The 17857-nt window shown below is 45.2% G+C and overlaps 1 protein-coding gene across 3 annotated transcripts in view; it reads right to left on the reverse strand.

Moving 5' to 3' along the window:
* The window catches only part of TMCC3 (transmembrane and coiled-coil domain family 3), a 152439-nt gene that overhangs the window by 131655 nt on the left and 2927 nt on the right, over nt 1–17857 (reverse strand). Inside the window, exon 1 of one of the 3 annotated variants that reach the window (XM_077339071.1) lies at nt 1816–2437. The exons of the other annotated variants lie outside the window; for them this stretch is intronic. Coding sequence (XP_077195186.1) covers nt 1816–1953 — 138 coding nt within the window. The 5' untranslated portion in view covers nt 1954–2437. Of the gene's footprint in view, nt 1–1815; nt 2438–17857 lie in introns of those variants that run through there. 3 annotated transcript variants of the gene reach the window in all.

Consider the following 17857-nt stretch of genomic DNA (forward strand, 5'->3'; position numbering starts at 1 on the left):
ATACATGCATGCAGTAGCTTACGCACTGAACAGCCGTGCATTTTACAATTCCAGAATCACAGCAACTGATACATTTTGCTTACATCCCAATTATTCTCCAACTGGAATCAGATGGGAACTACCACAGATAATTGACAGAATGAAAAAGAGAATCACAATGGTCAAATTAAAAACATAAGAGAAAAAAAAAAGCTGTCTTGGACATTTTTCCTGAGCTCTCAAGTCCAGAGGGGGAAGAATCCCAACTATGTCTTATGCACTTCCAGACTGGTGCATCATCAGCATCCTTGAGTTTGAAGAACACATTCAAATACAACATATCCGTTAGAAGTCAAGAAGAATTCCAAGAACAATGCCCATTGCTAAATCCACCATGTGCCCATAATTTTGAGTTCATTTATTTCCAAAAATGCCGAGCCATGCAGATATGATGAATTACGCGGTCCTTGTGGTAAGACACCCAACTATCACAGAACAGAAACTACCTCCTTGCAGCCCCACAGAGCTTGTGGGACACCACAATTTTCAGGCCTCACTCAGCTCAGAACTCCATGGAAGAGAAATTGTTTCTTTGGTCAGACAGAGTACTTAATCCAGCAATAACTATCCTAGTCCTTTTAATCATTTTTAAAAAATTTTTACAGCGCAAAAAGCAGTATAATCATCTGAAGTTACACTGTCTTTTAAAAACCTGACTTAAGGGCTGCAAATTCCACATACAACTCATATTATAATCAAGGAAAGAAGTTGCTTCCTTCTTCCTACATATTAACTGATTCCACATAGTTTTCAGGCAATGGCTAAACATATCCACAACACAACTGTGTACAGCACGGGGGGGGGGGGGGAGAGGAGACCAGAATTATGAGAAGACATCCAAACGAAAAGCAAGCAGGCCACCACACTTACTGTATTAGTCCACAATTCACAACTGGTGGTGGGGAGACCACCTCTCGAAGCCCCGATTAGGGGGATTAAATATATGGCATGTCATATTGGGTTCTCAAAAGAGCAACATGTGCTAAAGCATAACAAACTGGGAGTACCAGCATCGGGGTTAGGGTCACTTCCCCACTCGTTTAGTACAATTTGTGTTTTGTCTTAAGACATTGTCCAGAAAGGGAGAAAGAGCTCAACTAAACCAATTTTTCATATTCTGCAGGCCCACACAGTTTAAGGGGGGGGCGAGCGGTATCCCGCCAAAAAAGCGGCTTCCAATCAAGAAGGTAAAACACACCTAGGGCCGAATCCCGACAGGCAAACCTGCAAGGAGCAGCTGTCCAAGAAAAATCGCCGGGTTTTAATCCAGCAAAGCAGCGCCCTCTAACGGCCACACCTGGCCAGGACGTCTAGGAAAGCCCGCACCGCCTTGGGCGCGCACGCTCGAAATGCGCCGGGAGTGCGAGCATCTCTGGAAGCTGGGAGGGCGCCGAGCTACCCTTCGAGACTTCCGACGCAAGTCTCGGCCTCTTTAAGCGCATCCCACCAACCCACCCGCTGGCCAAGAAAGGCGCGCTCTTCCCAATGGCTACAGCAGCGGGTCTCCCCGTGCTGTAATTTCCAGCCCGGCCTAGCGCGCCCGCCCGCCTGCCACCTGCTTGCCAGGAACAAGTTTTGGGTTGTTGCTGATTTTCAAAACGCCCCTCTTCTCTCCCCGTCCGCCCGTTAGTGGCAGGTGCGCGAAGCAAGTCGCAGAGCATCCCTCCGCAAGCCCCGGCCGGGAGAGGCGGCACATGCTGCTGCTCCCCTGGAGCGCGCCAGTCCCAAACGAAAAGGCGAAGGGATCCCCCCTCCCGCGCGCCGGACCAGCCTCACCTTCCGCAGCATGTTGGGCAGGCAGCGGCTGGGGCTCCGGGCGCCGCCAGGCGGGTCCGCCTCCCGCTCGCTCCGGGGCCATTCACCCGCGCCTTTCTTGCTGGGAGATTTGGCTAGCCCCAGAAGCGCGCATTTCATGCCCGACGCGGCAGCGGCTGCCAGCCCCGAGCCTTCGCTCGCACATGCGTGTGGCACGCACAGGGTCGATCCCCCGAGAGCCAGGGCGCCGCCGTGCTGCAGCAAAGCCGCCGTTCCGACGCTTGCCTGCCCACCAGCCTGCCGGGCAGCCGCGGGCTCGGAAGGGCAACGCGGCGACCCAGCCGGGCGGGCGCCGCCGGCCTCCGCACAAGCCCGCCGGGGACCGAGGCAGAGCCCCTCGCGCTCCCTCCTCGCCTCCGCCGCCGCCCGCCCTTTCTGCTCGGCGCACGAGCTCCACGCGCGCTCAGAGAGGCGCACTTGAGCAGGAGGGCGCCGAAAGCGGCGAGCGCGCAGAGGGGCGAAGCGGAGTGGCGAGGCATTGAATGGGCCGGCTCCTCACCCAGAGCGAGCGAGCGAGCGAGCGAGCGGGGAGGCGCTTCGCCGGGGGCCTGGCAAGCCGTAGCCCACTCCTCCCGCACCAAGCTGGGCGCTTCGGTGCGTTGGCGGCCAGTCCCGGTCACGCGCATAGGACTTTGTCACGCCCGACGCTCTGGCTCCGGCGGTGGGAAAGGCCGTGGCCCTCTGGATGCGGCGCCCCTCGGCGACTTGTTCGCATCAATACCTCAGGCGAGCTCAAAAGACATCCAGCCTTCTCATTATGTCTTCAGGGATAGCGGAGACTTTAGTGAGCCTCCATTTCCCGTCCTTTGTGGCTCGCCAGCAGAGTGGATTTGATTTTAGCCTACAAGTGGTTGTTGGTGGTGGTTGTCATCCAGGAACCTCTTTCCCCACCCTGCTCTGCAAGTTTGCTGGGCGGCCTTGGGCCACAATCCCAGCATAACCTACCTCACAGGACTGTTGGGAAGATAAACTGGCAGCTGTTCTTATTTGTTGATTTATGTGATTTTTAAGCTATCCCTCAGCGACAACAGGGCAGTTAACATCATTAAACCCATGTACAAGCTTTCCTAAAGTTATAGTCAAGCTCCTAATAAGGGAAGACCACTACTCACAAGGTCCCACAAACCTGACTGCTGCTGCTGGTGTTGTCAGCCATTCTGTTGTGTCCAGCTCCTGGTGATCCCAAGGCACAGCTGCCGCCACATTCCTCAATCCCACACTGCCTCCCTCAACCATGCAATGTTCAGGCCGGTGTCCATTCTGACCATGTCTAACCACTGTGTCGGCCTGGTTTCCTTTTTTCAGTGACCAATCCTAGCATAATCACTTTCTCCACTGAGTGGATGGCATGATATAGCCATAGTAAGTGTGCCAAAGTTTTGTGATTTTGCCTACCAATGATAAACCTGGGTTTAAATAGGTACAAATGATATTCCCCAGGATTCAGTACAGCTAGAGGAGCCCATTACTGATGTGACCAAGTGCCAGCATTGGCTTCAACCATTTGCCTGGTGGAAGAGCACCATTTTACAGGCCCTTCAGAACTCTGACTGCTCCAAAAGTGCCTGGATCTCCACTGGCAGCTCATTCCACCAGGCTTTTGGGTTCCCAGTGGGAGAACATAGGTGTGTAAATAAGTATCCAACTAGCAGGAAGCTGTACCACCCCCCCCCCCACCCACCCCCTGGCTAGGTTAAGCAGACAGATGTCATGTATTGTATTTATGAGTAACTGGTATAAACATTGATTCTGGGAGTGTAACTCACACATTTTCAGATATTCCCTAGGACAGCAGAGATACTAAAGATATAAAATATCACAACGGTTAATTAACTTTTATCTGGTCCCTTCTGCACTATTTGTTAAAACTGATTACTCAACCAGTGCTCATAAGCCCCATGATAGGTGAGAGCACAAGCAGCCAGCTCCCCAAAAGCAAAACTTAGTTTAGTAATGTCTACTCAAAAGTATGGATATTACTTCCCATGGAGGAGGAGGGGGAGGATTAGATTTGTTACCCGGTGTTATTAGCAAGCTGTCTCAGCAGGTTATAGAATAAAACCCCACATAAAACAATCATCATAATCCCATTAAAATATGACCCTGATGGCGGAGAACCAATTTTCCCACCCCACAACAATGTTATTGTACTCGGAGTTTCTGTCTAGTTCTGTTGCTGTGTTTGTGAAGACATTAATTCCAATGGTGCTTCCATGAACTGCAGTGTTTTCGTTCCATTTCATGGTTTGGGGGTTTTTGTTTAATTTTTATCCAGTCACTCTATATTTACATTTGTGCTAATAAAAAGTACACTGTGGTTTGGATACAAGCTTCTACAACTGGAAGTACAGGTTAAAGGATGTGTGCTGCCTTTCACTTCCCATCCCCAGCCTCTATAGGAGTGGTTCTCAACCTTCCTAATGTCACAACCTTTTAATGCAGTTCCTCATGTTGCGGTGACCGCCAACCATAAAATTATTTAAGTGTTCTTTCACAGAAATTAAACCCAAACTGACAAATGGTGTGAAGATCCATCATTCATGATTTATATAAATTGTTTTTCCCCCGGGGTTTCTCAGTTCAGTTCTGCCTCTTGTCACACCATGCTGATCTCATTCTTTTCTGCTGCTCCACAGACAAACGCTCTCGATATACCCTGCAAGGCTGTTGTGTACACGGCGACCCCCCGGGCCAAGCTGCTTGCTCTGTCGCGACCCCTTTGAAAAGGTCATTTGACCCCCAAAGGGGCTCCAACCCCCAGGTTGAGAACCACTGCTCTATAGACTGTTGAAGAGCCCCTACCAGAAGCCCTCTCAGTTCCCACACAAACTAGTTATCACAGCTCCCTAGGCCTGTGTAATGAAGAGGAAATTCATACTTAATTTGAAAAAAAAAGGATTCAATGTGCATCTATTTTTACACCTGCTGTTCCTGAAGTCACACCATAATTCCATTATATATGTACATGAAGGCATCAAATTATGAATTAGGAAAAGGACTTAAATGTAAGAACTTTGTGTTTATTACAACACTATGATTTCCTTGTTAGAACTATAATACCTATTCTTTAAAATGTGTAATTATTCAAGGATATACCAGGCGGTACACATTAATGCTGTTTGTTAAAAATATTGGAAATTAAACTGAAAACAACCCCTATTTATTTATGAATGATATATAATACAAAAGCAGCAGTAACTCATTAGGGAAGCAAATCCCAGGTGGGATTTGAGGATCCCTGTTTTTTCAGTTCATCTCCAGGCCACAGAGATCAGCTCTCCTGGATAAAATGGATGCTTGGGAGGGTGGACTCCATAGCATTATACTCCATTGAGGTCTCCTCCCTGCCCCAAATCCTCCTCACTCCCAAAGTCTCCAGGTATTTCCCAACCCACAGCTGGCAACCCTATAACTCTTCTACAGAGATTCTCTCTCCAAAGACTCCAACCTGTTGTGTTGCACATATTTGAAACCTGCCAGGGTCAAATAGTGGATTGGCTTCTTCAGGGGAAAAACTGGTTTTGAGCTGGCACACTTATTTGTTTATATCACACGTTTTATTGCAAGACAGCCAGGTACAATTCAAAGCAGACCGGCTTAGACGTCAGTCCTGTTTTATTCAGTGAGGGTTACTCCCACAAAAGTGTTCTCAGAACTGCAACCTGAGAGTACAATCCTAAGCAGTCTATCTAAAACTCTATTTGGCTCTATTAAATGGGACTCAGCCCACTCTCTGAAGCAACTATTTTCTCTAGACCAGTGGTTCTCAACCTTCCTAATGCGGCGACCCTTTAATACAGTTCCTCATGTTGTGGTGACCCCCAACCATAAAAGTATGCAAGTATTCTTTCACAGAAATTAAACCAAAACTGACCAATGGCGTGAAAATCCATTGTTCATGATTGTATATAAATTGTTTTATTCCAGAGTTTCTCAGTTCAGTTCTTCCTCTTGTCCCACCATGCCAATCTCACTGTTGTCCGCTGCTCCAGACAGACAAACGCTTTATCTTGATCTACCCCACAAGGCTGTTGTGTGGATGGTGCCCCCCGGTTAAATTGCTTGCCCTGTGACCCCTGTGAAAGGTTTGTTCAACCCCCAGGTTGAGAACCACTGCTCTAGGGGCACATGTCCCGATGTGTCAACTGTGGTCATCTGGCAAGCTATCTGCTGGCTATCCCACCACTTAGAATGTCCATCTGGTACTGACCAGAGCCTAGACCTTTTCAACTGTGGCTCCAGCTCTGTGGAATGGGCTCCTTGAACAGAAGAGAGGCCACTCCTTGGAGATCTTCAGGAGGTGCTGCAGAGCCTGCCTGTTTGCCTGGTTTTTGAGGGAATTTTGAATCACAAGATTCTTTTAAGGTAGAGAGGGATTTGGTTTGCTATTTTATATCTTTGGTCTAGGCCAGAGATGTTTTAACTGTTATTGTAAGCTGCCTTGAACCAAGAGGAAAGGTGAGATATAAATGCTTTAATAAATAAATCTCTGGTCTGGAGATCAGCTGTAATGCCCCAACTAAAACCTGGCAACTCAAATTTAATAGGATGGTATAAGAATCCTGCACTGGACCAAAGGCCTTGGGAATAACACAAGACAAATGTGTAAGTACCATAAAAAGGAATTTGAGACGCTTTAATTTGAGATGCCCTAAAGCAGCCTTTCCCAAATTTCTAACCTTTGAGAAATCACAGCCCTGAAACATTCTTTAGGCTTTGAGAAACTGCAGAAGACGCATTATCATGCAGAATATGGTTGGGAAGCATAGCTGTGTAGACACACACCCAGGGCCCCCTACTCTCCCCACCCCCTCCAGGCCCATCATTGGCCATTCAGGGGGAGGCAGGTCGACATGACCACATATGGTCATATCACCCAATAAATGTTTAACAAATGTTAATATATATTAAAAATTAATTAATTCCAACCTATTCGGGAGACCCTTCCAGGGCCATCAAGAAACCCCAGGGTTTCATTAAATGCTGGTTGAGAAAGCCTGCTCTGAAGACAAATACAATTTATTATTGCATAAGCAATGGTCTGCAACCATTATGAGCCTGTGAGCACCTTTGGAATTCTGACACAAGATTGTTGGCACAGCCACAAAATGGCTGTCTCAGGAGGCAGAAAGAACCACTAAATGTCAGAGTGAGGTGATTCATAATTCTAAAAATAACACTTCAGCATTTCAGGCAAAAGCTGTTTAAAAGGATGTTTTTTTTTTAATGAACATTATGAATACTGTTTTAAAAATATTTTTCTATAGGCATAGCTTAACTTCAGTTACATAGTGCAATTATAGTGGTAGCTGCTGCCAAAGCAACATTTTAGATCTGTACAATCAGTGGCCCCTCAGAACAGAATCCCATTGGCCCCACCCACTTGGTAAGAACACTTGACAGCCACCATGAAAACTGTTGAAAGCCACCATGCTGGAAACCCCTGGTGTAAGCTTTCCAGAGTCAGAACTTCCATGCCTCTTCCTTATCTATATTCTGACAAAGCATGTTCTGGACCATCATACAATTAATCTGCTATTCTTGAAGATGCTGCAATATTCTGCTATTTGAAAATCGGATGTTACACTCTAATCAATGTAGATGGATGCTATTTATTTTAATAACTGGTAAGGGAACTACAAAACAACAATTAAGGTGTCATTCAGAAGTCGGAATGTATTTCTGTACTCAGTTCCACAATGCAGACCACTACCCTCAGCCGTAGGTAGCTGAGGCATTCCACATTAGCGAAGCAATTTTCTAGCCCTTCAGTTTTTCTGCAATCCATCATGTTGTTTTCATGACAGCAACATAACGCTTCTGACCTTTCAAAATACACTGGGTGATGGGGCGGTGCACAAGAAATACTTACTCCTCATTTATTACAGGGGACTCTGTTCTCAAGGTGTCTCTCCTGTTGTGATTGTATCACATTTTCAAGCATTTGCACCTCAGTAGCTTACCTTGAATACAATGCTTCCCTCCCCCCCCCCACACAATATCTATTGCTATTTACAATGCTGTATCAAATGTAGGCATTAAAGGAGCCTATTATTTTGCTTTTTTGGAGTATAAGGACTCTGTTGGTGTATCACTAGCTAGAATACCAACATGAAAGAAGAAAAGTTGATTCTTATATGCCACTTTCTCTACCTGAAGGGGTCTCAAAGCAGCTTACAGTCGCCTTCCCTTTCCTCTCCTTACAACAGACACCCTGTGAGGCAGGTGAGGCTGAGAGAGCCCTGATATCACTGCTCAGTCAGAACAGCCTTATCAATGCTGTGGTGAGCCCAAGGTCACCCAGCTGGCTGCATGAGGGGGAGTGAAGGATCGAACCAGGCTTGCCAGATTAGAAGTCTGCACTCCTAACCACTACACCAAACTATCTCTCAACAAAAATAGTGAACACTGGCAGGTGCCACCCCCATTCTCCTGCAGCACTGACCCATCATGTTACTTCACTTTAAGAACACACAACAAGCTGTTGTCCTTCATTATTCCACTATTCTCTCGACGGAGTCTTGGAACAGATGACATTGTAGCAGTGCACAAAGCTAGTAAAACAGTAAACTAATATACATTATGCAGAGAAATTTAAGCACACTGAATTTCAGTGGGATAGTTGGGCATATGCTTAATGCTCTCCCAGTGATATTCATAGCATTTTAAAAAGCATGCCTTTTATTAACCCATGCCCAAAATATTAATTTCCTCTAGTAGTAGTCCTCTGAAGTCTGTTTACCTGCTGAGAATATGATCACCAAATTGGGGTGAGGTGCAAGGGTCTTTGCATAATGAAAGATTTTGCTTTGTTTTGTCCCCTACCTTAGGAAATATGTAACTGCTTCATCTGCTGACAAATTTTTAAGGGCATACCTCTCTTTGGATCTTTCCTTCCAGGAATGTTAAACATGGCATTATCCTTGCTAATTGGGCATGCAAATTAAGGATGAGATATGGCTGAAAACACTGTCCAATATCAGAAGAGCAGTGCTCCAGCCCACCCCCATAAAACAGAGCAAAGCTGTGGTATTCGTCTGTTCAGTTCTTAAGAGAGGAATAAATGTAACTGGCTTTGAAGCAAATATGGTGAACTGTAAAGGTAAAGGTATTTCCGGTGCAAGCACCGGGTCATGTCTAACCCTTGGGGTGACGCCCTCTAGCATTTTCATGGCAGACTCAAGATGGGGTGGTTTGCCAGTGCCTTCCCCAGTCATTACCATTTACCCCCCAGCAAGCTGGGTACTCATTTTACCGATCTCGGAAGGATGGAAGGCTGAGTCAACCTTGAGCTGGCTGCTGGGATTGAACTCCCAGCCTTATGGACAGAGCTTCAGACAGCATGTCTCTGCCTTACCACTCTGAGCCACAAGAGGCTCTATGGTCAACTGTACTTTGCAACAATTCACAAAACAAAGTCCATGCACAATCAACGATCTTTGATTTGGGGGTTGCTGGTATTCCAACAATACTGTAGTAATTATATCAATACACCTTTTCTATGTTACTTGATAGCAAGAATATATATAAGATGGATTGCTTACAGGATGGAGCTAGCAAACATTAGAGCAAAGAAACTGAAACAGGGATTCCCCCCCCCCCCAAAAAAAATCTAGGACAATAAAATTCATGAGCAGGTCAAAGCAGATTGGAAGGGAAGATAAGGGATCAAACTTACCTGATCAACAGGAACAGAATCAAGTGAGTCCTGAACTTATGCAGATTGTGACTGGGTGGGCAGGAATGGATGTGCCAGTGTTTGTCTTGTAGCCTTTCCTTGCATACCCAGGGAATTGCTAACTGCCGCTCTAGGATGGTAGGTTAATTTTCTCCAGCTGGATTCTGGAGATTTTTAGTGGAGGTATCACTTGGGCATGAAATTGGGATCACTGTGGGTGGGCAGGTAGTTGTGAGTTCCCACACTGTGCAGGGGGTTGGACTAGATGACCCTGGAGGTCCCTTCCAATTCTATGATTTTATGATTCTATGATGCAAAAGCTGCATAACAAAGTCATGGTGTTTGGCTAGGACTCTTCCTTGGCATGGTTCCCCAACAGTATGACTTGTCCACAAGTTTTAGCTTCCAATACATATTCAAAGTCAGCCACAAATACAGTTTATTACAGTAGTCAAATATTGAAATTACAGCCATGTTGATCAGCTTGGCTAGATCAATGGAGTCTAAATAAGGGCTCAGTTTATAAGCCAGATGTAGTTGAAAGAAGGCTCCCACCTAGTCTGAGTCCAAGGAAACCCCAAAGCTTTTAATTGAAAATAGATGAGGTAAGGAATAAGGAGAGGTGAGTAACAAACCTAATCTGCCAAACTCCAATCCAACAGACATGACAGTAAAGCAATCTATACAACATTAGGAAAACCAGAACCAAGCCAGGTGAACATGGTTGTCAATTCCCTTAATTTGATAAGATTCTTGTGCCTTGGAAACTACAATGACACAGTCAGGGTAAAAACCGCCTCAGTCACTGCATGCCCATAAGAAGGATCACTGTGCCAAGCAAATGTTTGAGCAGCTGCGGATGATGCAGGGAGGTAGGTTGGAACACACATATTGGCAAATATTGGTCCCTGCAGTTGTTGGTTGAGCTGTAGACTCGGCATTTGGTTGGAAAAGTTTTTCCTGGTCCATTGCCCAACCATCCTGTTGACTGCTGCAGAGACTGAGGAGACCGAAGGGCAATGAGTAACGTTCTGGACAGAAAGCAAAAGACCAAGTGGCCATCAGCATTCTGTATGTGGTGCCCAGGCAAGATGTATGATTCTCCCATCCACCTTGAAGAGCAAGCTGCTTCTGCTAAGAGGACACAGCAAAAGCATCAAGCCAACATGTTACCATCCCTTGTACAAGTTGCAGTGGAAATATGTCTGCACTAACTGCTAGGGCTGCTTAATGGTGCACCATTCTGCAAGGCAACAGGCATCATAGGTGTCTACACAGCTGAGAGTGGGGTGGCTTGTAGTCATTCCACGCTGCCATTGTGCTTCTAGCATCCCCAAATTGCATAGGACACAGCAATATGGTAGCTGCTGACAGCAGCTGGAGTTCCTGCCTATCTGCCTGATTCCCCTCCCCCCACTTCCAGCACTATGTGCACTTACTGCCAGACAGCTGAGGCAATCCACAGGGTGAAATGGTTGCAACAGTCCCAGATGGGGATTGGAACCCCTGATATCACTTGCCTGCCTAGGATGTGATGTAATTTCAGGTGAGGGAGCAGGATCTAGGGTTTGATCACTTGACATATATTAAAAAGATGCTGTTAACTTGAAACATATTAAGGGCCCATTTATTTTCAGCAGATTAACTCCATGGACATGGATATAGTATGAATAAAAGCTACATATTTCTTAGCAACAAAATGTGCAGCAATATAGATGTTTTACTTATTATGGTGTCGTCAGTCAAGCTTCATATAGCTTTTAAGTGCAGCAATACAAGAGCATGCCACACACTCAAAACCACTTTCCATTCTGCAAGCCTTGTCAAAAGTGTTGTCATAGCAACCAAGCCACCTTTTGCTCCAATCACTTCACTCTGGAACATAAAATAGGATGACGATACTACGACATGTACAGCCCACCGATCTATAGGGAGAAACCTCCCACAGCACAAATTAAAAGTTACTGCAAATTAAATAGGGCATGAGGAGAACTTTCCTTCTAGAAGGCAAAAAGGACACTACCGATATCCCTGTTACAATATGTGTCCTTTTGAGTAGAAGATCATGATATCAAGCCATTTGCTTTTGATGAGGGCAAACAAAAAAACCAAAACATCTACTGCAAAACAGCAGTCCTTAAAATTATACCAATTCATAGGAATGTGTATCTAAAAACAATCTTAAAATGTAGGATTTCCAAATAATTTAAAAAATCAGAGTTGCACTTATCTATACCTGTTGTTCATCTATGTCATCTGTGCAGAAACACATTGGGACTGGGCATCCACAGGCCAGGCTCGTAGATAGGAAGGTTTAGCTTCCCTAAGAACCAAGACCCCTCTGTCCAGAAGCATCACAAAGGCTTTTCCCTCTGGAGATACACTCCCCTTTCTCCCTCAGTTTCTGCTTGTCCATCATGAACTCTCAAGAACTCTCAGGAAAAAATAAAGAAGAAAGCTCACAGCAGAACAGGAGAGTGAATGTGCATCTGCACAGAAGGTACTGCTGAACAAACAAATACAACTCTGTTTTCATCTTCCATCTTCGCTGCAGCACCACACTCGGATTCTAGTGAACCAAGGAACCAGTAGGAGGGGTGAGCTGATGCTCTCACTGGAAACAATGACTGAAGTGCAGGTTTTCCCACATCAGCATCTCTTCTCGACAGTAGTGTTTAACAAAGGTATCTTTCAGTTGACCATGTTGTGGCCTTGCAAATATTATAGAATCACTACTGGAGAAGTGGAGATGGGAGAAAAAAATCTTGGCGAGAGACTACGTCAGCCCTTGCAAATACTGATTGTTCTGGTTTCCAGGGAGAAGAGTCCTATTCGGGTGCAGATTACAGCACCTTGGTGGAGGCTGTTTCAACTCGGGGAATATGATCATTGCAGATCTCTGGCAAGATCTGAGTCCAGATCGAACAGAAATTGGCAGGACCAAGAGCAAAAAAAACATGTGAGTGTACACCGTACCAAGGTCATATTGCCATACTGAAAGCAGGTCTCCCTTGGGAACAGAATTTTGGAATAGTGAAACAAATGGTTTGTAGGTGTTTCTATGACACCAGCTTTGAGAAATATATCCCATAGTGAGGATATCCCACAGTGAGGACCAGTCAGAGCACCATGTCTTCAGAAAGGCCATGCAGTTTTTATGTGGTATGATAGAATCATAGAGATGGAAGAGACCATACAGCCCATCTAGTTCAACCCCCTGATCAATGCAGGATCAGCCTAAAACAGTGGTTCTCAACCTGGGGGTCTGGACCCCTTTGGTGGTCGAACGACCCTTTCACAGGGGTCGTAGGAGGGCAAGCAGTTTGGCGGGGGGGGACGCTGCCACTGTTGCCACTCCTCCTGTAGGTGCCCGCCAATTGATATAAATTTATAACCAATTTATATACAATTATGAATACGGTTGGGTGCTTCGGCATCCGAAGCAGCCAGGGTTTCGGACATCAAAGCACTCAACCCTAATCATGAACAATGGATCTTCACAGTATTGGTTAGTTTGGGTTTAATTTCTGAGAAAGAACAGATTTTTTTCTATGCAGGGAAGTCATGAGAGAGCCTGTCTAGGAAGCAAACATCATCCTCTACAGGCTGGATAAGTAGCCAGAACTTTGGAACAAATTGCCCCTGATCCTTAGGTTTACACTGGTGACTTCCAGATCTAGGTCTGGGGATAGCCCTTCACTAAAAGGAAAGAGTCTGAAAATAACAGCATTAAGGATTCAGTTGCAGGGACTGCTGCTGTTAAAACCTCTGCCCACGATAAAAAGGAGTGGCAAATCTCTTCTGGCTGTGAGTAAAATGTTGGTGTGATGTAGTGGATGGGAGGACACCCAAAATCTGGCCGTCTGTCTATTTTTCTTCATGGTTGCTAGAAACTCATTAGTGGAAGATGAGAAGTGAGAACCCCTCCAAAGGAAGGTCTTCCACCCTGTGTTGAGTGTCCTGGGAAAGGGCAGTAGTACAGAACCACAAATGCCTCCGTAATACAATGGCATACAACAAGCTGAGGCGTCTGCACCACGTCTCCCAGCATTAATTTACTGCTTGGATATCCTGAGGGCCTCTGACTAGATAGCTTTGCCAGCAGATGGGACTCTTCAGATAAAGCATCTACTGGGAGCTTTGCTTGCAAAGAAAGAGCTGATAGTCACACATGATAGCTTAATAGTATAAAATTCTAAAGGTGAGGGCTGTGGAGGAATATTGTTTCTGACCTAAGCCTGTACTGCAAAAATGGTCAGGGATGGCGAATGACATGAGAACTTTACCACAATAAGTGGGGCAATGTCTGTGATGGGGCAGGATATCCTGCCTGTTCCCATATTCTTGATTAAAATAAAGCAACGTAAAGTAACAGTAAGCTCGATTTCACAACGTTTACAACTCAAAAGCAGCAAGTATTTCTACTGGCACTTGAAGTAATCATTTAAACTGGGGGGTTCTGTGGAAAAGGGGCTCACAATAAACCTTGATTTAAATGTTTACTTATCTATTACTGTTCTACAGAAACTCCTAAGAAATCCAAGCCTAGATGTCCTTCCCTTAACAGAGGGGCATCTCTGCATTCTAATCCTAACAAATGATAATTCTACAGAAGGCTGCATGTGCAAGTCTCTCTTGTAGGCCTTGTTCTTACATTACACTTTAACCTTAAAACTTTATGGCATTGTACCCCATTGAGGTCCCTGTCCTCCCATCTCCATCTCTAGATGTTTCCCAACTTGAATCTGGCAACTCTACCCAATCACCTGCTGGTGGCTGGAGGGGAACTGGCAACTCTACTGGTGACTCCCAAGTGGGATTCAGGGCACTTTAAAAAACAAATGCCACAATGCCAAGGCAAAAATAACTAGGGGCCAAGCATCACCACAGCTTCCACTACAATTTACAGTTTGTTCATCCAGCCATCCAAAAGAAGAAAACAAAGAGGTACTATAAAACACTAGTGAAAAAGAATACATTTTGCTTCAGACTAATTGTCTGAAAGAAAATGAGATTAGTGTAGCATAGCAACCTTGTTGCTAATAAGCAACAGAGTGGTATCATTAACAGCAGTACTGTCCTTGTAACTTCAAGTGTTTTGAAAGAGCAAAAAACCCATTACATCTAGCTACTAGTTCTAAAGCAAATGAATACTGCTTAGCCTCTATCTCACAACCACACACACAAATACTGCCATCAAGCTGCAGACAACCTACCATGATCCCATAGGATTTTAAAGGAAAGAGAAGTTCAGAAGTGTTTTGCTGTTTCTTGGCTCTACTTAATTAACTTAGTATTCCTTATCGGTCCCCATCCAAATATTGACACGGGCCAGCTCAGCTGAGATCTGGTTCTCCATGTCTAAAGAAAGCATTGCTCCCTGCACTTATGGCTTCGGTGGTGGCTCCTACTCCTCTGCACACCACACAGCCACCCTCAAGATTAAACAAACATACTCTAGAAGATTTCTAGAAGAAGAGCTGGTTCTTATATGCCGCTTTTCTCTACCCAAAGAAGTCTCAAAGTGGCTTACAATTGCCTTCCCTGTCCTCTCCTTACAACAGACACCCTGTGAGGGAGGTGAGAGCCCTGATATTACTGCTCGGTCAGAACAGCTTTATCAGTGCTGTGGCGAGCCCAAGGTCGCCCAGCTGGTTGCATGTGAGGGAGTGCAGAATCAAACTTGGCTCGCCAGATTAGAAATCCACACTTCTAAACACTACACCAAGCTGGCTGTAGAGAGATGATTGCCAACGGTTTGTAGGGAATGTCTCTTGAAGCTTTGAAATCTGTTTCAAGCTGTAATTCCATAGCAGATGATCTCTTCTACTCCAACATGTAGCTCCAGTGAGCCCACCAAGGAAGACTACCAAGGAATACGAAGACCAAGATGATTTACAGAAAGCCCATTCTGATATCTGGAACACCATAAGCAACTAATTTTCTCCTAGGTGGCGCTAACGCGCATGCGCAGAGCTGCCGCGCGTGTGCGTTTTTGCCAGCAGGGGGGCGCAAACACGCATGCGCGGCAGCTCTGCGCGTGCGCGTTTGCGTCGCTGGCGTGCCGGCGGCTGTGCCTGCTTCTTCCCCCCCTCTCGCTGCGGGGAGGGGAGGAAGGCGCGGCTGCTGTTGGCCCGGTACATGGCCTTTGCGGCCCGGTACTGGGCTGCGGACCGGGGGTTGAGGACCCCTGTTTTAAGACACTTTAAATGTTTTATGAGAGTAGAAAACAAACTGGTATTTGTTTCCCAATTACATAATTTGTTCCTCAATTAAATATGTCATCCCCCCAAATGTATCTCTTCTTACTATAGTAGAAAACGTATTTCATTCATTCTACAAAACAGGAACTATACCATCATTATACCTTATTCCAGTGCTTGTTTCCGGTCAGATCAGATATCAATTTTGTCAAAGCAAGGCTAAAGTACAAAATCATTTTTTACAGAGATGTAAATGCTTTATCTCCTTAAAATAGTACTTGATTAGAATGTAGGGTATTTTAAAGTCACCAGCTGCATTTGGATTGGCAGTTTAAATTGTTTCCGGTTGTTAATTTGGGAGCTGGTGAAAAAACTGAAGATAAGTACTAACTGTTTGGCTTTTTGTTACCAAAGCAACTTTGATTGCATTAATAATTTGTTTTCTCTAAATTCCTTTAACGAATCTGTTGATAACACCTGAATTTTAAATCAAGTAGTATTTTGTTTTCAAGCCATCTGCTAGCTACTTTTCAATTGACAGAGCTTTAAAAATCATTAAATTTAATTGCTCATAATAAGCTTACACATAAGGCATGAGGATCGTAAAGAGAAATTTAAAGAATGACATCTTAGAATCCCTTGCAGCAAGATGCATGTCCCTAACGCATGTAATCAACGACAGCCCTATTTCTGTAATTCTAGTATGCTTCTGTTCACATTACAGTGAAGGCATGTACATATATGGCCCATTATGCATGGCCGCTGAAACGGCGATTTCAGGTCACATGGAAAACGTGGATGGGGAAGACGCAAAGCACACCGGTTATGCACGGGATGGGACATGACGGTAGAAAAACCCAGAGTAACCGATTATGCATGTGGCGATCCCGGCGCCGCTTCTGGTTGCGCCCCAGTAACCCAGAAGCTGTGCTTTCTTCCGCGTTTCGCTTACGCGGCTTTTTCGGCGGCATGCACCGAAGCTGCGGCCAGTTGCAGCCAGCACCGTGCGTTATCGGTGATTTTAGTTGCCGCCATTCCACCCCGAATGTGCGTTATTCCCCCCGTGCATAATGGGTCTAAGTGTGTACGTCTGTATGCAATGTGTATACATCTATAAGAAAAAGCCAATGTGCATTTTACTAATGAAACTGGCCACCTTTACCTGGGATAATGTGTGGTTTCAATCACTTATTCAGGTATACATTCATTTAATGTAATGTGAGAATTACTTAAGAAGAAGAAGAGTTGGTTCTTATATGCCGCTTTTCCCTACCCGAAGGAGGCTCAAAGCGGCTTGCAGTCGCCTTCCTATTCCTCTCCCCACAACAGACACCCTGTGGGGTGGGTGAGGCTGAGAGAGCGCTGATATCACTACCCGGTCAGAACAGCTTTATCAGTGTTGTGGTGAGCCCAAGGACACCAGCTGGTTGCATATGGGGGAGCACAGAATCGAACCTGGCATGCCAATTAGAAGTCCACACTCCTAACCACTACACCAAACTGGTGTAGTTTGCTAGATAAGAGAAAAGAATACTTGGATGCATAATGCTGGCAGGGGCTCATGGGAATTGTAGTCCATGGATATCTGGAGGGCCGCAGTTTGACTACCCCTGACTTAAGGTTTATATAAAGAATAAATAATATACAGAGATTGTACATGTATTCACTGTAACTTTTGAACAGGGCTTCCATATAATCTATCAAGGTCCAAAGACTAGTGGCATAAATATCTGGCCTTATCTGTGCGAGGGATGCCAGCTGAAATAGTATAAATTCCTACTTTTCTTGCTTTCTGTATGAACTGAGAAATAAACTACAGACAGAGAGTTGGAGCCTAAATTTCAACAACTTGATGATGGAAAGCAGCCATTGTGAGATACCAATACATTCAATTTGTAGAAAAGGTTCCAATATTAAGAACTTGCAGTAGAGTAACCTCCTGTGACAAATGGCTACCAAAAATCTATACTGAAAATAGGACTGTTCCCTAGTCCTGCTCACATTAACTGTTTACCATATATCAATGCAGTCACAATTCCCCTGAAGGAGACCTGTCTGATAACCAGCTCTCAGGATCACTGTACTTAGCATGGAGAAAGATCAATTTATGCATCCAAGTATT

The sequence above is a fragment of the Paroedura picta genome, chromosome 5, assembly GCF_049243985.1.
Source record: "Paroedura picta isolate Pp20150507F chromosome 5, Ppicta_v3.0, whole genome shotgun sequence".
Classification (NCBI taxonomy): domain Eukaryota; kingdom Metazoa; phylum Chordata; class Lepidosauria; order Squamata; family Gekkonidae; genus Paroedura; species Paroedura picta.